Source organism: Dicentrarchus labrax, unplaced genomic scaffold (assembly GCF_905237075.1).
Source record: "Dicentrarchus labrax unplaced genomic scaffold, dlabrax2021, whole genome shotgun sequence".
Classification (NCBI taxonomy): domain Eukaryota; kingdom Metazoa; phylum Chordata; class Actinopteri; family Moronidae; genus Dicentrarchus; species Dicentrarchus labrax.
Genome location: NW_026136702.1, coordinates 15,346,829 through 15,368,174, shown reverse-complemented (window position 1 = coordinate 15,368,174; position 21,346 = coordinate 15,346,829). Strand labels below are relative to the sequence as shown.

The 21,346-nt window shown below is 38.5% G+C and overlaps 1 protein-coding gene across 2 annotated transcripts in view; it reads left to right on the top strand.

The window, feature by feature from the left end:
• The window catches only part of grid1a (glutamate receptor, ionotropic, delta 1a), a 227,203-nt gene that overhangs the window by 120,822 nt on the left and 85,035 nt on the right, over positions 1 to 21,346 (top strand). For both annotated transcript variants that reach the window (XM_051419827.1, XM_051419836.1), the window contains one exon: positions 11,682 to 11,966. In XM_051419827.1, coding sequence (XP_051275787.1) covers positions 11,682 to 11,966 — 285 coding nt within the window. The remainder of the gene's footprint in view (positions 1 to 11,681; positions 11,967 to 21,346) is intronic.

Genomic DNA, 21,346 nt, shown 5'->3' with positions numbered 1-21,346 from the left:
ACGCTAAGAAGGGAGCAGATCGCTAGGGAAAAGTCGGTTCTTCTTCAAAAGACAAAACCATCACCTTTGTGTGATGGAGAATTGTTCTGAATGATACATTTTCAGTCTTCAGACTATTTTGTGTTTCGTTATTAGGGATCTTGCGGTTCTTGAAAGCATAGGGTAATTATTTATTAGGATGGGGTAATATGTGAAAGATGAGAATAAAAGCACAACAGCCTGTTACCAACAAAAGCCTGACAGGTTTATCACAAGATGAGAAGCAAAACTACAAATTATTCTTTTAACTGTTTGTTGTTACAGACCATATTTATCACATATTTTAGCTTTAATGTCACTAAACCACATAGATTCATGAATATTTTAATGATTCAAATATAACCTAGCAACTGACAAGTTAAAGGCAGTCATTTCTAATTACAGTGTGGACTATGAATAGTAAATGGATGTTGGATAAGCTGCTGGCTGTTGATCTCATCAAAAGAATTGTGTTTTTGTACAACCAGTGCATGTACATTTCAGATAATGACAAAGCTTGTTGAAACCTGAAAGATTCTGGTGATTTCAATTAAAAACACAATAAAAACAGGAAATTAATACAGATTACCTTTCTTTCCCAAGTGAAGGAGAAAGAAACTTTCTGCATTAAAAAATTTGTCAATGCACAATTTGCTTTAATCATTCAAAATGACTTATATAAGCCGACCCCCCTAAGAGGAAAACATTACTTAGAATGAAGTAGAAAGAGGTTTAATAGTCTTCCATCTGCCTCACTGCTGTTTGTTTACTTTAGCCCACACCATTACCCTCATCTTAAGCCCTTACTAGTGTTAATTGCCATTTCATTAATGTTTACTTCTTTTTAAACGTGGTGACTGCCTGTAGAGTTTACAGCACTCACTAAAAAAACAATAATGATAACGATCAATTGAGCAGATTCATATCGCAAAGACACTTAGTTCAACTAGAGGTCAAAAACTCCAACAAAAACTATTGAGCTCACATGCATGTGTATGTGTGAGTGACACAATACACCATACCACTACCATTATCTAGACTTTTGATTTTTCTGCTGGTTCAGCCCTGGTGTGGTCCGCCGACTCTTCTGAATATCTTGGATCTTTAGCTTGCTACATGTAAACCCACTCAGTAGATACAATACTGATATTAAACATTATAAAGTGTATTTTCTCTGTTCAGTCATTGAAAACCAGTGCAACTCAATTGTACACACTAGCAAACCCAAATTAAGCTGCACATAGCATGCAAACTTGGGTTGTAAGAGGGTTTGGCAGTTGTGTCCAACCTTGGCAGGACTTAAATAGCAGATCACATATACATGTTACATGTGCATGCTTTATCTAAAGCACCTCAAAGTAAATTGGTTATATGCATTTTTAGCAGTGCGGGGCTTACAAGGTTGTGCCTTACTTTCCAAGACCAGTGCCAAAAGTTACATCAAACAGGTCCAGTGTCTTTTTAACTGCTTGACATTGCATTGATGTATTGCTCAACTCAGCACAATGAACTGGCAACACAATATGCTTAACCCATTAAGCTGATTTAACCCTCATGTAGAAGGCTATTCCTTATTATGCATCAGGTCACAGTTAATAGTAATGGTGGATTCGGATGAATTACTCTGTGAAGTAGGTGAACACCTATCTGCCATCATGCTTGCATATGGCCACATGTCCAGCTTTGTTCAAGCTGTGGGAACAGGTGGCTGTGATCTTGTGTGCCAACATGAGCCTCAGTGGAGCTGGTTGTTGTTTGTAATAGTATGACCAACATACTGTAGGCTACAGTCTCCATGTAGTGGATTAAAAATGTTAGCCTCACATAAGCCATTGAAATAGTGAATGCAATGTCATTACAGTGGAGGATAGAGAACTGAGTCTATTCCTCTACAGTGGAATAGACTGAAGCTTAAATGTATGCATAAGCAAAACAAAATGTCATCCAACATTGTTTGCTATAGTAACAATTCACACTGCTACCAAAATATAAACACAAATTGCATGACAATTTCTAATAGTTAGACAGTACCACTTTTTCACTTAAGTAGCTATCTTTAACCTCCACAGTGTAGTAGCTCTCTATCCACTTGTAGTGGGCATACATTGCTAATGGTAGTCTCCTCTTGCCATCCTAGGACCAAAGACTCACTTCCTCCCACTGATGTGCAAAACCACATTTCAGCTGCTGCTTGGGCTGTCCCCGAAAAATTAATAATTCGAGTCCTCAATTGAATAGACCCTGAGACGAGCTATCAGCAGCCCGGCAGGAGAGACACTATGTGGTGCGCTGGGATTTTATAACTGAACTATGAGCAGGACACAGAGTACGTTTTCATATCACAGATCAAAAGAAAGGCATTAAAATGTGAGAAATGCTAAAACATGGGACTCAGCGTTAACATCGCAGGAACTGCTGATTTTAGTGAACTGAAAAAAGGAACAAATAGTCAAATCTTCATATTGAACATCCAAATCCAATTCAACTGACGAAATTCTGAGTCGACTTATAAAGTGAACTCAGGGTTGCCAAAATAATTAAAAAACTGTATCTGTGAGATGTCGGGGGAGAACTATAAATCACTCAGGCACTTAAAGTCGTTATACTCCTGAGCCCCTCAACTACCTCTTTACACCGTTATCACATAAACCACATGTTAGCCCTGTCAGGGAAATGAAAGAAAAAGAGGCTGGTAGGGATAGTTTGGAATTCAGACTGACTCTACATTAAAATTTCTATTTAGCTCTGATTTTCATAGAAAAGGCATAAGCTTGCTCAAAGCAGCCACTGATTTTATTTATTTGTTGACTTTGTCTCATTATTAGTCTTCTTAAGAACTGTCAGATGATGACCACTGTTGTTGACCAATAGTTTTTTGCTTGTGAAAGGAACAAGAAGATTAAAACAATGTTATTTAATCCCCCAACATTTTGTTTTCATATTCTTTAGTACAAAAAAGGAGAGCATCCCTGAATAAACTTATGGTAATTCATTATTTATCTTGCATGTTTGAGGTATTGCTTGAGATGCAGATGGGCTGTGAAAGACAAGGGCATGTTGTGATAAGGACCATACAGGGTGAGATGAAGAGGACAAGTGAGAGGTGAACACAGAGGGATCAGATGAGGAAAAAGAAAGACGGAGTGAGATATGTAGACAAGGAGAGAAAGAGATAATATCAGAGCAAATGAAACATTACCAAGAGAGCGCGTGAGTTGTTTCCTAATTCCAGCAGACAAGCAAATACCCACCCTGTCGCGGTCCCAATGGTGAATGAATCATGATTATCCTCTGACAATGCTAGCCAATCTTTCTCGATAACACCATCCAAATCAATCATCAAAAAAACCAAACACGTGTTTGCCATATAAAAACTGGGCTCCCTATTCACCTGTTTCAACATTCAGCACAGTGCTGCCAATGGACTACCTTGTCCCAACAGGCACTGCTGCATGTTAATTGCAAGAAGGGCTAATCAGCCTTGTACTAGCAAAAAAGAACAAACAAACACACACACATCTTTGTGTATGCAAGGGACTATGTTATGCACATTAGACTGACCATATTAGCCCTCGAAGGAACAGTCGTTGTGCTAAGTGACAGAGAGTCGAAAGCAGTCTGAAAAAAGAGAAAGGGAGTGGAGAGATAACAAGGATACACAGAGTGGTGGGGATTCATTTAAATGGCTTAATATAAATGCAATTTCATACTGACATTTGTCTTCTTGGTATAACAAAGACATTAATGTGATGTTAGAAGTAACATCATAATCTTTAATGTTACAGGCTGAGACTCTCCACATGTCTGCTTAGTGAAGCACACCAAAAGCTCATCGCTTCAGGGAAAAGGGTTAAGTCACTACCAATTGTTCCACAGTTTGAACTGGTGTCACAAGACATGGCAGCTAGTTGTATCACATTTTGGTATTGTTGTTTATATCATTGTCTGGTGGCATGAGTTTCAGTGTCGGAGTAACAGTCAGTGACTCAGCATTTCTGAGAACCGCACACTGGGTGTGTCGCCCCGGTATAACTATTCTGTTTTTGTTTAGCTTCTTTACCTTTTTTACCAAATATATAAGGAGTGGATTCTGTTGCATTAGGTCAGGCTCTTCTCTGATTTAGACTGCAGGCCTTTTTCTGTCGCATCCCTCGGGTACCAGCAGTCAAAAAATATCCCAGAGCATAAATTTCACAGGCCACAGCAGCTATCTTCTTTTGTCAGTTCCAATGTCAAAAATAATAAGAACCAGCTCTCAAAAGTATATTTAACATAGGGACCCAGGCGAATAGACATGAAAACACTACAGAATAAACTGGGTCTCATTGTCAGTCAAAAAACATTTTGATGCCTAATATACTATACTATATTTTTTTGACTGATTGCAGCTTCTGGAGCAAAGAACACAAAGCAGCAGCTGTAACACAAAGCCTTAGACGAAAGGAATGATCGAAAACCACAACACACTGTCAGTGTTTTTGCAAACTACACAATGTTTACTGTATATGACTATTTGTTCATTAGATTTAATACAGTGCAAAGCAGCAAACAGTTCTTCTGTGAGCTAAGGCCTGTATGGTCTTTTTAAACACATGCAGTGAGAATTAGTATTATTTCAGTAGTTTATGGGAGAAAGTGGATAAAAAGGCCCTATCTTTGAAAATTTGTTGTGAAGGTGAAGACTTCTGTTTAGTCATGCATAGTTAAGATAATGTGCCATAATAGACTGAGGATTTAGCATGTCCTAAAACGCCTACAAAGACAAAAGCTATGTATCAAATTCGTGGAGCCACTTCAGATATTAGAACGTCATAAAGTGCTTAAGTCAAGAATAGGTGGCTTTGTTGTAAAAGTCAAAAGCCAGTGACTTTTGAGTTCTTGTTGTTGGATAACCTGACGGCGCCTGATGGTTTGTTACAGGGAAACATTTAGGAAGTTGTCAATGAAAACTGTTTGGAAAAGGTCAGGCACACTGGATGATGGTGATTGGATAAACCATCTGAACTTCAACAAATCAGATCAACAAACCAGATAACAATCAAACTTGTACTAAAGCCACTCAGGAGAAGAAGGAAAACATCTTTTCCATGGAGAAAAGCCTTCAGTGCTGTTCTTTGCCCTTCTTTTAAAGAAAAAACACTCTCCTGATGTAAGTGATGGTAGTAGAATCTATGCTAACCAATTTAACAGCCGTCATTTGTTGTTTTTGAGTCACTTCTCACACACACCTAGCGTTAAACCACAGTCATAGCTCATGCCATAGCTGCCAATTATTTCTCAAAGGACACTGATTTGAACCACCGTAGTTTGACACAAGTGTATAAACCTGGCAAGATTCTCACGCGATCTCGTAAGAGCTGCCTCGCAAGGTTAGCTGTAAGAGAAAAGCTGATTATGATTGTGATATACAGGGGTATACACAATAGACATGAACAATTTACTCTAAAGCCATTTCTTTTTTTCATCAAAGTATTTTTTTCCTTTATGAGACAAGCAATAGTAGAGGGTTGACAGGGAATTACAGGATTGAAATGCCATGCAACTAATTGACATGGTCAGCATCTAAAACTCATAGGCCACCAGGATGCCCCTGAAATGTAATTTCAGTTTAAAATACGTGCATTAAATACAGCCTTTGTGATGCTCGTAAGGTTAAATTTGTGTTCAGACTGTGTCCGAGAGGTACCAATCCAACTAATTTCTTAGGGTTGTGGTGGAATTGTATTGAATTGCATTGTATTCTGAGGTGCCCCTATCCACCCCTGTGGACAAAACAGAATTTGGACATACTGTATTGGGTTGTGCTACACTATGAAGGCCCTGTTGTTGTGTCAACTCCCTGTATATAAACTGTATCTACTGTACTAAGTCTATTTCTGCCATTCTACCTGTCAGTTGTCTGGAGGGTATAATTTAGAGTAGTGAAACACTTCATAGTTCAGATGACACGGGCAGTCTTAGCATCAATACTATTGACGGGGATATGAACCCTTATCTTAGTCTGACAGCAGGAGTGCAGGCGTGGGGAAAAAGACCATAGATGTTTATCTTCCTAAAAGAAGAGAGCAAGACGAGATTGAGTGAGTGAATGAGCGAGAGCGATGGAGAGACGATTCGTTCTTACTGGAGGTGCTGTACACTTGTTAAAGTGTTGAACTAAGCTGTGGTCCAGCTGCCATATAACACTGATCTCTCCCATTTCTCCCTTCTGTGTGGTGAAGAGCTATTATGTTATGGGAAGCTGCCAAAAACAGAATGGAAGGACACATTCGTAATGAGGAAATGACACAACACCCAGTCTCCTCTTAGCTGAGCCTGAAATGGATCATTTAAAGCTCTTATGAATCTTCCACCAGCTAAAACATAAAAAAAACCTGCACTTTGTTCCAGTTTTCCCTGCTAAATGCTTAAAAACCATCAATGAGCAATTTAGCGGTCAGATATCTCAATCTATAATTAGTGTTGAAAGGAGGAGGAATATGATCTAGCACTGATACACTCACATGCCCAGAGGTATGTGTAAATATTTGGTAGATCTTTTTTTTCTTGGCACCAACTGTTCCTTTATGTGTGGAAAAATTACAATCGGATGTTGTATCAATAATAGGTTTCTTACTCTTGTTTGATCACATTCTAATTTACATTACGAAGTATAATCTTCTTTATCTCATGATTTCCTTTTTTAGAGGGAATGAATAGGTGCTCATCCTAAAAAGGGTTATAAAACAGCCTTTTCAAGCGGCCTCATGATAATACAAAACAGGCAACATTTCATTCTGAATCACGTATTACAAGCTATCTCAATTAGATCAGAGTTACACTATTGTCACTGCAGGGTAGAATGGTGTTGACAACATCGCTGCGTTTATCACAGTGGTGACACTCTCTTTTGAATCTTAGGATTGTGCTCTGAGTCAGAGCAAACTAAATGAGACTGTTTTTAGACTGAAATCACTGAGACAGACCCAATTTATGCAATATTCACTACAGTAGTGGCAAGGTGGTTTGTTTCATCCCTTCATGTTACATTGGTAAAATGAGGACAATGCACTAATGACATCATGTTTTCACAGGCAAACAGATTGTAAGGCATAAAGTTGTAATGTCTTCTTTCAGCCTGGTGTCTTGATAATAATTTTCCCTCTCCCTAGACCCTCTGTGCAAAACTGAACTGGTCTGATGAGGCAAGGACTTCTGCAGAAAAATGTTTTGCTTTTGTTGATCCGCTTTAATCCGCGTGGCAGATGTCCTTTATAACGATGTCAGTTATGAGTGAAAGGAAAATGAAAGAATCGCTTATAGTCTCCCAGCCCCTTCGCTGATTAGGTCTCTGAATTTGCTGACAGTTAAGCATAAATACATGATCTCATTGTAATGGTAAATGTATCAGGATTTTAAAGATATGCAGTGATGATTAGATGTGTTTAAAAATTCATCCACCTCTACTGAATTTATCATCCATCGATCAGCCACACCATTTCTGAGAAGAAAATGCCCACAATGGGCTTGATCGATTAGAAAATCTCTTTCCAAAGAAAGCAGCTGTTGTTTTCATCTCCCTATTAGAACTCCTTTAATTACACTAGACTTGTTAAAATCCATCCATCAATTTCCATCCATACACACAGTCTATACATTTATCAAATTAGCCCAGATAAATAGAATTAGAATAGATCAATGGTTTTAGGACACTTTATATGCTTTATCCTGGCAGAGGACGCTATTCCTTTAAGGTGTATGTATAAGACTGCTGTTATATGATAACATTCAATGTCAGATAGCTAGCAGGAAATGAGTGATGGCCCCTGTCCACTTCAGGGGGAACATTTAAGAGTCATTATTCCACCATTATCATCCTTGCCAATGACTGTGGAGCACTCCTGCCTCCTGTCAGTGGGCTGTCTGCTGTGTAATGGGCCCGGGGTATCCATTATGAAGCCAAAATGGCCGCAGATGCACTTTAGCCACAGTCTGCTAAAAGTGGCCAAGGGACTAGGGGGAGAGTGTACAGATCAGAAAAGAAAAAAATATATTAGTATATGAACCACCATTAAGTATAGATGAAGTAAAATATTTTGAGCTTTTTCCATTGACAGATGGTGGAATGAGTGAAATAAATTATAGATGTTTTACTTTGCAAAATAACTACCTACATATTCATTATCAGTTAATGTGCTGGATTATTTCCTTGACTTTTAGAACTCTTTCCGAACTTCTGAACTCAGAAAGCCCAAGGTGACATCTTGTCCAACCAGCAGTCCAAAACCCGAAGACATTCCAGGTCCAGTAATTAAGCAACCAGAAATATATAATATGCATAACTATGTATTTCTGTTTTTGTTACCTTTAGAATGACCCTGGAGCCTGCCATGTTGAACTGCCATGTTTCTACAGTAACCCAGAATAGACAAACAAAACACTAGACTCTAGATAGGGCTGTTGGCTTTTTTCACATGTTTCGTAACCATCGTAGTTTTTCCTTCATGCTGGGAATGGAAGGGTGAACCGAGAGAGTTGCAATCTGCAAGTATACTCAGATGCCACTAAATAAAAATTAAAAAATGGATCCTTTAAAATAATATAGAACATGGAAAAGCAGCAAATCTTCACATTTAGAAGTAGAGAATAGAGAGAAGAGAATGTTTGCCATTTTACAAATAATTTATTATCAAAATTGTCACTGATGAATTTTCTGTTGATCTACTAAATGTTTCTATTATATTTATATTGAAAAACAGTACATGTAGCATCTTTAAAATTAAATCCAGACAGAAATAATACCATATCCAGCCCTGGATATGGAGTATAAATTTTAGTGTGGGTAGGTTGCATCTCATAAAACTTGTTATCAGGGAACCAGCAACTCTCAGGAACAGACTGTCTCTGTTCTCAGTACACAGTTTATTGTTACCAAGTCACACATTTAGACATTGTACCAGTTTTAAAGCATGCTCTAGATTTGTATTACTGTCAATCACATGACTTCCTACTGAGTATTAGCATTTCATGTCGACTAAGGAATATCCGCCAAGTGCCCTGTTGCACATGTTGGCATCCATGTAAGTCTGTCTTTATGTCTTGCTCCCACACACACACACAGAAACCCTAACACACTTCCTGCTCAGGAGAAGAACATTGTCTTCCCTGCACCCTCCTGAGCATCCATGCAAAAGGCTACAAATAATCCCTCTTTTTCTTCTGCACTTTTCCTCGTTCTGCACTCTCTTCCTTGTTCGACTTCAACTACAACAACTACAGTGCATCTTCCTCTACCTTGGGTCGCTGACATTCCTACTTGCCCACTAGTCTGCAGTATGTTATTTAGTTGCCCCTGTACTCATGATTTACAGAGCCTTAATGTAGTACTGTGCTTGCAGTCAGCAGATGAATTCGTCATTTGTCACATTAATAGTCCTCCCTCTCTGCCATACATTCACACGTGCACACACGCGCACCTACACATACATACTGTACACATCCCTTTCCCAGTATGCCTCCATTCAACACCTCCTCTTAATATCATCCTTCCTTTTCTCCCCCTCCTCACTCATCCTTCTCACCCCTCTCCCTAATGTCTGTTATCCAAAACCACTCTCCTTTTTCTTAATCTCCTCCTTCACACCTCCTCTGGTATCATGGTAGACCTTAACATACATGAATATGTTTATGATATGTTCATGTTCTGCGGTCCTTGTTGTGCTTCTTGAAGTGCTCGATATCACAGATTTGTATGATACAATAAGGTCTTAGATTGCAGTGCTGTTACTTTGTGCTAAATTTTGCAGACATTGAAGTGGACTATATAATTAGGTGGTATCATGAAATTCAGTGAGAGAACATTTAATTGCTGTTTTGAACAATATGCTCAGCTGTTTATGCTGAAATTATAAGAGCCCTGCTGTGTGAGAAGCAGTGACTTGAATTTTAAAGGCAGCGTTTGCCGTATCCTGTCCTGTGTCACATGCAAAATTAGAGAATCCCTGTAGTAGACGATTATGCAGCTCATAACACAGAGAGCTTAAAATTAAATGCAAATTCATTATTCTTCATTTTAACTGTTTTGCATTGGGATTCACGTCACTTTCTCTTTCCTGGTAATTGCCTATTTCTGTCTTTTGCATCTTTTAACATAAGAGACTATACAAATAACAATTTATGGTTTGTATACTCCACAAAAGGTTTGGTCAAGAGTAAAGGGTCAGCAGTTATGAATGTGTATTTTTCCTCTAAAACATGAGAATAATATAAGCTGTGGTTTCAACTGAGCCAAAAATATTGGTTTAGAATAAGTCGCGTATCTTGTGAAAATTGCCTGATTCGATGCACAGTGAGTTTTAGCCTGTGTGCTAAATGTGAAATTGAAGATTTTAGTACGGATGAATGTTTCAAATGCACATGAAAACCAACTGTAGAAAGAGAAAAAAGTAAAAACAGCTTATGAACTGTATTTTACCTTTACACTACACAACTGTATTAAAGATAGAGTTATGAAATTGTGTTGTATATTTAAAGTGAACTTCACTAAACATGGTCATTTTGTTTGAATTAATCATCTTTTTAGGTGATTGATTAACTGTCAGATACATTTAAGAGAAAATAATGAATGTCTAATAGATCAGATCACTGCAACCTCAAGTCTACCCACTGTCATTAAATATTTACCACTACTTAGACAGAACAGCTTTTCTCGTCAATTTTAGATGTATTAATAATGTCAAAGATGGCATTTTCTTCTTTAAAAGGTATTTGGCATTTTGTCCCAGCAGACATGCTGACCTGCCCTAAGAGGATCTAAGACAGATTTTGTCCAAATAACGTGTAAATAAAAATGTACAGACATTACAAGCATGTGTCTGCAGGCTTAATCTGTGCCGGTTTATAGATTCAGGTTTATAGAAAGACCGAGAGAGAGAGAGAGAGAGAGAGAGAGAGAGAGAGAGAGAGGGGGGGAGGGAGGGAGAGAGAGAGAGAAGGGTGTGAAGGACAATATTTAGTTTAGATTCATGAGAGGCATCATTTTGCATTTAACCTTCTGTAAAAAGTTAAAATACTCCAGATTTTTATTTGTGACAGATTCTTCCCACTCAGTCGCTAAGAAACACACCGACTCCTGTAGCTCTCTGATGCATCCGCTGTTTTCAAGTGACTGTTACCTCTAACAAGCATTTTTCGCTTTAATCAGCTGTCTCATTTTTGTCTGGGGACAAGGATTAGAGGATGCCCCCCACTAAATCTCTCATCTACACATTACAATACAACTTCAGTACCAACCCCCTGCTTTCTGTGATCTGCTCTCATCTGCAAAGGCTCAGATGTAATCCTAAGTAGGATACACAAAGAATCATCTTGAATTCTTAAGCCCAGTTGAGTGCACTTTCTTGAATAATGTCCCGTGCTCTTAAAACTTGACAAAAAATATTTTTGATATGAAAATCTTGTTGGAATTGATCACTGTTTGAATTGACTTGGAAAGCATATCTAACCATGTCTTATCTCATTCCTTCTCCTCTTCTCCTCACCTCATTTTTCTCCATTTATCTGCTTTTTCCTATTTCTTACTTCCTCCTCTATCCTGTCTGTGTCTTTCATCTTTATTTCCTCTCTTCAAATCTTTGTCTTCACCCCTCTTCCTTTCCTTTCTATTTTTTCTTTCCTCTGTCCAGCATGTGAGTTGATGAATCAGGGCATCCTTGCTCTGGTCACGTCCACAGGCTGCGCAGCTGCAAGTGCCCTGCAGTCTCTGACAGATGCAATGCACATTCCCCATCTTTTCATCCAGAGAAACGGGGATGGTGCACCCCGCACTGCCTGCCAGCTCAACCCCAGCCCAGACGGAGAGAGCTACACCTTGGCTGCCCGTCCACCTGTTCGAATCAATGACGTTCTGCTCACCCTCATCTCAGAACTGCACTGGCAGAAGTTCATCATCTTTTACGAGAGCGACTATGGTGAGTTGGGATGAATGAGAGCAGTTGATGGTCAAATGTATCTCATAAACATGACATTTGTGTATGTAATGCTCCAAAACCATCTCTAATGTCAGGGAGGACTGCATATGAATTAAAGCCATATTAACACTAAGTATTATATGCTGAAAAGAATATACTGAGTTGGTACTAAGATGAAAGAGCATCACCACACACACACGTATACTCAACATGCACAGTGCTAAAAAATAAATCAAAGTTCAGAAGGGAAAAACAAGTTCTCATTGCCACATTCACCATTATTAGCATCCTCATGAAGAGACAAGTCTGAGTCTAATTGGCTCATTTGTGGCACCAGAATGAGGGTGTGTCCCAGCAGTACTTTATATATTCTCAGATGTTCCCCATTTCCGTTTCATTATTCTCACCACGACTCCCCTGTGGACCAGACCTTTCCTGACCCACATTTGGCAAAAGCCAAAGCACTGTGGATCGAGGAGTGATTGGCAAGACGGTCCAAGGGCAGAGAAATGAAGAGAATATATTGCTGAATTGGCATTCCTCAGATGATACTTTGCCACTGCTGGCTAATCTTTTTACTACTTGGAAGAGTGCAATCTAGAAGGGAGTGTAAATCTGTTTTATTTTTTCAGTACAGTGCAAGCTACAGTTGATGTAGTGTATAGTAAAGCAAGCCCTCAAGGGAATACAGCCACCCACTACCACACTACAAGTTCCCACCCCCCAGTTTGGCCTGTCACAGTGCTCCATGTGAATGTATGTGACATGTTGTTCCACATTTACAGAGATCTGTCCTTCGATTTGTTTCTGACATTGGCACTCTTTGTAGAAAGTGCACTCTCAGCATTGAGTTGGATCGATTAAATTCCCACCATGTAAGAGCATCTGCCCATCTATCTGTCTGACTAGCTGTCTTGCTCTCACCTTTCTTTCTCTCTTACTAACTGTATGTCTTTCTGATTACCTGTCTTGCGGTCTGTCTGTCTTTCTGACTACCGATCTATGTCTTTATTTTTGACTAGCTAACTTGCAGTGTGTCTTGTTATCTACCTATCCTTCCTGTCTGTCTCACTACCTTGCTCTTCAACTGCCTGTCTGTCTCTTGCAAGCACTCAGATCTTTCTTTTTGACTAGCTGTCTGTCTGACTAGCAAGCTATCTGTCTACCTTGCTATTCATCTATCCACCCTGTCTGTCGGACTAGCTGTCTTGCTGTCTTTCTTTCCTTCTGACTTACTATCCACTATCCAACTAACTCACTCTGTGTCTGCAATCTATCTGTATTTCTTATTGACTAGCTGTCTGTCTAACTAGCTACAGTAGCTGTCTGACTGTATGTCCTTCTGTCTATCCACCCATCCTGTCTGTTTGACCAGCTGTAATGCTATCTGTGTATTTTTTTACTAGCTCGTTGTCTTATTATTTTTCAAACGGGCTTTATTGGCGTGGGTAACAGATGTTTACATTGCTAAAGCAAGTGTAAAATATAACCTACAAGCTATCTTGCTGTTTATCTGTCTTTCTTTTTGGCTACATGTCTGTCTGTCTGTCTAACTAGCTCTCTGTTTTGTTTTCACCGTGTTGCAATACAGTTCCATTCATTGAATCATATCATATCAGGAACTCTTTATGTATAACATCCCACTACAGCACAATGCACCATAGCCTTAAATTGCAAATCCTTTGAGAGGGAACCTATGTCTAACGCATGAAGGCTTGGTTTAACAAGGCACTGGTGGTAAAAAAATAAAACTAGCTCTAACAGAATAGCCTTTTTTAAATGTGCTAAATTAGGTGCTACAAAGTCGGCACCATTGACATTTGTGCTTGTGTTACACTGTTTAACTCTGCACTCGTTTAATTAAGGAATGTAGCGGCTAATTAGGATCCTCCTCACAAAACAGTCAAAATACCCGTGGTGCCTGCCTTGAAGCAGTACTACATTGACCCACACCACTGCCTAGAGAGAAGTACTGTCTGAAAATCTGTGTTGGCACTTGACTATTTAAAGAGATAGTGAATGTTAAATTCGAACTTGAGGTATGAGAAGGCAGAAACAGTTGCAGAAGTTCACTCAGTTTTAGTCAGATTATGCATTTATGTGTGTGGGTGTGGTAATGAGTCATTTCACACATTATCTATGATACATTTTAGTTTACTTTTTCAAACTGGGGATGGTTTGGTGCAAAAAATGTAATCTATGAAAAAACAATTATTAATAATTATTTATATATACTTTAAAATATATTTTTAACAAATCTACAAAACTAATTTCATTCAACAAAAGGACTAAAATGATTAGATTAACTAAAAATATAAACTGTCAAAGTAATATTAATAACAAAATGGTACGGCAGCTATACATCTAGGCTAATCCAAAGAAAAAGAAGGGAATGACTGTGTGGAAGACTTTTATGGCGCTGGGAAATAGTGTCTCTGTGCTAGAGACCAGCTACCCCGGGTCTTACAACAATCCACCGTAAATTTCGGTGTGTTTTTCTCCTTTTACTTGTCAGTCTGTAAACAACATCATGCCATCTGAAACGCTCTCTGCCCCCTCCTTGGCTAGGGGTGAACAGACTCACCGACAAGTAGATACAGGTTAGCTGCACTGCTAACAGGCAGCACAAAGTTTACTTAGTTGTCTGTGCAGTTAAGCTGCAGTAAAAAAAAAAAGGAAACGGCAAGTGGTTAAATGTAGTATTTTTCCTGCACGCCTCTATGACGTGCGTAGTAAAGTACATAATCAGGAGAGTAGAAATGGATATAATAATAGGTAAACATGATTACAGCTTTTGGTATATGACAGTTTTTAAGAATTGGTTTAACAGACATAATTCGGTTGATATCAAAAAGTACTGAGGTTCAAATACCAGCACTGCACACATGCAGTGGTGCTTTCAGTTGCCCTGGCTGATTAGACATCTTTTCAGTTTTAGTCTTGTTGAAGTATATTGTGGATTTGCTCAGGTAGCCAAAGTCTGTACACATGGAAGAGTCAGGAAGATGTCAGTGAAGTACAGTGTGTACACACTCACACAGTCCTGAGGAGAGGTCTAATCAAAGGTAATGGAAAACTGTGAATGTATTCTACTGTTGATATCATGGACCTGAACATGGATTCTTTAAGGAACAGGGTTAAAGGTCTACTAGTTATAAAAGTACCTTCTGACACAAAGTGAATTTTCTAAAATTAAGTGAGGCTTCCTTGTCAAAATTGTCCTCATAGAATGCATACAAATAGATTTGGAATAAGTATTGTGTTTAACTCTCAGAGACTGGGCCACTGTAATTGTTTTTTTTTTTTCTCAGAGTTCTCTAAGAAATAGTCTCTGACAGCTGCAGCAACACATCACACCAATTTTTAACATTGTACGTCTCTTAGACTGGCTCCTGTTAGGTGCCAGTAAACCATTGCTTAAGAAGAGGGCACAAGAGATTAAATGGGCACCAGTCAAACCTCAAACGGTGGAAAACAATATAGAAAATGTGATGGAAATATGGCATTTATGATCTGACCTGAGGTTTTTCATCTGTCAACATATCTGTCTCTTCAGTGGGCGTTTATATCACATGCTTCATGTATGTCATGATTTATTCACTAAGTATTTTTCCATTACTTTGTTGAATCTTGCTTTTATCACTACTTTTCCACCTCAGCCAAGTGTAAAAACGTTGTGATAGTTTGAGCAGTGTTTAAATTTTTGCATTTCCATCCAGCTGTTTTTATGTACAAACTGAAAATGTGCATTAAAACAAGTGGCAGGAAACCCACCAGTGTATGTCAAGCATGCTGTGTTACATGTAAAACACAAAGTTAGTTAGTGAAGTTTGCTTACATAATCATACCCTGAGGAAGACTGACTGAAACAATGCACAACATTAAATTAAACAATATTTGGTCCATTACACTTAATTTATTCCGGGGGCTAACATGCTGTTTGATATAAGTTGATTCAGATTTGAGAATATTACAGCTTTTTCTTTTTTTGTTGTTGTCTTCTCAAGTCAGTTTAATTATCTCTCTAAATCATATGCAGCAAGTTAAAAACAGGTACACAAAAAAATTCAGAATGAATTATTACATGGTTTATTTATTTTTTAGATAAAATACTTATTTACCATTTTCTCTTTTATATAGTAATTATCTTCCCTTTTGTTTAAGATGAATCTCCATAATACAAGGTTATGTATTTTTCCGTTTATTACATGGTGTATTGCATTGCTAACTGATCAGAAACTCTACTTTAGTCCTTGTTGCTACTTCTCCCGTCGCCTTCATCATCATTGCTGTAAGCACAGACGTTTTCAGCTTTACTCAAAGCACAGGAGCATGGATCAGGTTCTCAGTGTGATCTTGTCAAAGCCTTCCTGTCATGTCTCTTCAGCATTGTGTCTAGATTTAGCATGAAAAGGGCAGGAAGTACAACGCTGTGACATCCCCTTCAGTAGGAAAGTTCCTTTCATGATATTTATCACGTTCTTGAAACATAGTACAGAACGTTTCGCTTAGATTTTCCATAAATGCCTAGATTATAATTGCCTTGTTCATCATGTGAATGTATTACTCTTAAAGTTGACACAGGCACTTCATTAGTTTCATTGAGGGCTGCAACTAATGATTATTTTCACTATTGATTACAGTCCCTACAAGGAACTTTGATTTTGTGTTGATTCTGGCAGCCCCTGTGGACAAAAGTAGCATGAGCACCAGCACCTGGTGTCGTAAAGATCTAATCTGGGTAAAGTGTGCTTGGATGTAGAACCTGCATTTGTTTTGGAAGCGCGTGAAAGAAAGACACAGTTGTTGGCATGGTGCAAAGTGATGAGGTAATGTATCTATTTGTGGCTAGGTAAGATTAATAACTGTAATTTAACCATTTTATTACTGTTCATACGCCTAGGTTAAAGTATATGTAAGCCTACAACTAACAGAATCGGTTGCACGAGAATCAACATTCCCTGGTATGAGAGTTAATGAATGACTTGCCTGGCTAGTTTCATGTTGGGAGCTGCCCGGGCTGCTGATATCTGGGCTGGGGTCTGTCTGTGCCTGATCTGTGCCTGATTTATTTTTTTTAGCAAAAAAGTTGGAAATATCTCCCTTCCTCTTCATTGTTATCTGTTTATTCTGCCTTCTCTGTTTGGTTTAAAAATCTTGCTGTTTTCGATGTGACGTGCAGTGACCTGTCAATCAACTGGGGTGGCACCCAGGGTGTCCAATCAGGTTCCAGGGGTGGCCGGGGTAGCACTCTAGCTCCGCCCCTGCTCTGTACATCTACTTTGCCACAACAACAACGCATTATAGCAATCACCTAGTACCTTCCAACTAAAGCCTAACCTAGCTGAGCTGACGTTACCTAAAGCCTACCCTTGCAATGTTATCTGAAGTGAATTCTGACTGGCTACCATACCAAACATAATGGTGGGGCAAAGCCTGGTCATAAATATATACATTTCTTTCACTTAAGTGATCTAGCTTTTCTACTTAATACAAACTACTGCAGATTGCCTGGTGCATTTTTATCATCCACCCATAATCACAGAAAGCTCTGCGATGTTTGCACAAACATGATGATTATTATTATTTTATTTTTTCACCTTTGGTGCCATGGAAATCCTTTTCTTTTTCTATAGGAATCTTGGTTTTCAACCAGAGCAGAAAAGATGGTACATTGCCAATGATATATAAATATACTGCAGATATGGCTGTGTTATGTTTTATTTTTAACATTATGGCTGCGAGACACATTGCTTTTATCATATTAGTCTAAATACTGTACAATATGTGAGAAAAAAACATATGACTCATTGGCTGATGCACCTAAAGTCAGACAGTGAGACATTATTTAACCATTGAATAGCAGCTCGGTTTATTTTGGACTGTAGAGTCTTTTTGTCCTCAGCTATAATCGGATTTGCTGATTGACTGTGACTGACGAGGCACTGTGCTGATCTATGATCATCAAACTGTATATCTCAATCTAATTTATAATATGACTGTCTGTAAAAGGGTGTGTTTTTGAATCTTTCAGATATCAGAAAGATCATTTTGCTCAATTATTTTTTTATCTGATATTTAAAACTCATACCAAAAGGAACAGATGTCAGAATGAACATGCTGAAAAAGGAAATTTAAATTGAGTAATTTGTCAGAAGCATGATTGCCTACATACTGAGGCCATCTTTATCGGACATGTAAAGTAGGAGTGAACTTGGTGTGATGGATTTATACGTGGTGCGATAAGGCTGTGTTTTCCTGGGCTGCTGTGTCATCAATTTGCTGATGGTGCATTAGTCTATAACAGCAGATGTTAGAAAAGATAGAGCACCTTCTTGCATGTACCTGCAGGCCTCACACTTGTAGCACTACGTACAAAGAATTGTCCAAAACATCATTATCTATATTACACTTATTTAGAGAATTATTATTACAATATATCATATTTCTTTAATCCTTTGTTTTTGGATGGTGAAAGAAACACCAGGCTCTGCAGCAGGAGAACACATGGTGAGTTTTGTGTTTTATTACAGCTTAAACAGCTGGCTTCCCTGACCTTAGGGGCAAAGTGTAGCTCAGTGTAATGAAGTGTGTCACGGAAGCTGATTCATTCTAGTCTTCACCAATGCATCAGTTGCATAAAAGGCACATTATGTAAACAACTTCAAGGCTTCACCTCTTGTGGTTCCATTTGTCATTGTACATTTTCAACACATAATTTGATTCTCTCTTGTGAGAGAGCATGTTCCATAATTTCTTTCATAAGTAACAGAAAAAAAAAAAAAGATTTGTATGCTGTTGTAGCTCCACAAGAAGCAGGGTGATGACAGTGTTCTACAGCTGTAGATGTAAGCATCCTTAAGGGTTTTTTGGCTTTTGTGCCTTCAGGCGAATAAGAGAGAACAAAATTATATGATGATCCTATAACAGCCCATTGCTAATCAAAAGACCCTTAATACCTTCTGAGATTCAGCTTTTTCTTTTTTGTTGAGTTTGTTCTTCTTTTGTCATTTTTTGTTTCTCTCTTTTTTGTTCCTCCCTTTGTTCTATCTTTCTTTCTCATCTGTAACCATTTTTATAGCAAATACTGTTTTGCTTCCTTCAAACAATCCTACTGTTGTAGATTTCAGCCATGTTCTCTGACAGTGCTGAAGGGGAGTCTAATGCCCCAGCTTTTTATTTGAAAAGACAAAATAGACCCAGTGCATGTCAAGGCCACAAAAGTTCATCTCATCCACTGAAAAACAAACTTGACGGCAAATTCTTGCTTTGCTGTCAAGGACCATGCAGCCCCTTGCATTGTGGGAATTCTTCTCAAACTGACCATACTGCTCAGATATCAAATGAACTTACTTTGATACACAAACAACCGTTCACTGTTGTCTTTTGGCTGCATTTAAATGGCATTGACTGACTCTGCAGTTGTGGGTTGAGTTCCTGTGGTGAATCGAAATATGTGGGTTTTATTCCATTTTATTTTACATTTGACCATGACCAGACACAACCCAGGTCCATGCTCTCTTATCTGCTTATTTTTTAAACTTACCATGTCTTTACATAGACACTGCTCAGCAGAATGGCTGCAAATTGAATAAGTCAGTCATGCCATGCTTTGTTTTAAATCTGATGCAACATGCCTATTTACCGGCCCACACCTGCTCAAACAGTAAGCTACTGAAAACACCTTGAATACAAGATGAGAATCCCCTCTGACTGTTCATCACCATTCAATCAGGCAATAAATATCAACTATTTTATATATGAAAATTGACTACATTCACCCCTATTTTATTTGAACCAATTTCTTGGTTTTAAATAAAAAAAATTGCCTGCTCTGTTCTTGTACGGCAACATAAATGATTTTAAATAATGGCTTGAGGGACGGCAATATCATTGCAGTGGTTGGTCAGTCTGTCGGTCTACCACTGTGGTCCAAATATTTCAACAACTACTGGATAGATAGCCACAACATTTAGTAAACTCATTATTGGTTCCCACAGGATGAATCCTAATGCCTTTGGTGATCCCCTGACTATGGCTCTTGAGCTTTACATTTGTGGCTTTGAGTGGAATGTCTAAAACTATTGAATGGATTGATATCAAATTTGGCACAGACATTCACATCCCCATCAGGGTGAAATGTAACAACTTTGGTCATCCCTTCACTTTTCATATAGGAGCATCATCAGGTCAAAAGTGAAATTTGTACAATACTTGGGTTTATAACCAAATACCGGCAAAACTTCTCATCGGCTTTCAACTGTTTTTGGTGTTTACTGCAAATTAGAAAATGTAAGCATGCTAACTGAGCTACGCTGGCATGTTACCTGATTAACATTGCTAGCACTGTCATAGTGAACTTTTTGCATTTAGCTCAAACCACTGCTGTGCATAAGTACTGCCTCACAAAGCTGCTAGCATGGCTATGGACTCTTAGTCTTGTTTGAAAGGTTTGCGATATGATATCTGTATGCCTTTTGTAAATGCCTTTTAAGGTGTGCTTGCACAGTACTCACAGTTATGGGTATGTAAAAGGAGCCAACTATTGATTCTGTGTGGGAGGATGGACAGTGGGTAGACTATCTGCAAACAAAAGCCTCTGTAAAATTACCTTGTCATTTTATCATAACAAAGAGAGTATAAAAGACGACTCTCAGCACGATTATAGGAAATCTTAAGGAAGGGTCGATTTTCTTGAACATCAGTAGGCTCCTTGGCAGGTCTGTCTGAGTTAACATGCGCTTAGTAATGACTGTGGAGCAGCAACATCTGTCTCTGCCCACCCTGTGGTGACTTTCTCTCTGTTAGGGAAGGAGAGAATTAGGTTGGGATTAAGTGTGAGATTGATTAAGCTGCTTTTGGTCCCAAGTAGGAGGTGGTTCCTAATGTAGAAAGTGCATTTATAACACAGGAAGGGTAAGAACGTAGACAAACACAAAGGGTATCTCCTGCAGAGTTTGTAGCAAGTATGTAATGCGAAATGTGAGGGTTAGGGTTAGTGACGGATCTGAGAAAATGAAGCAAGCCTTTTGAGAGCAGTGAAAACACTTTTGTGTAATGATGACTTTTTATTGTGTTACTTTATTTCATCTAAATTAATGCTACATTTTGGCCATAAGGTCTGTAACACTGCCAACTAACTTGCCAGGTAATTTCACAGGGAGTGAACATACAGGTGACCTTCAGTTAATTGGCTTTCCATAAGAATAGAGAGGAGAAGGAGAAGATCAAAGAGAAAGTAAAATAAAGAAGAAAAGGTGTATAAATGGAGAGAAACTGTAATAAGGAGATTTTTTTTTCACACTGTTATGCAGTATTTAAATACCAGTCAGCAAATGGCTTTACATCTCATAGTGTATTAGATCTGATCTGGTAAAACT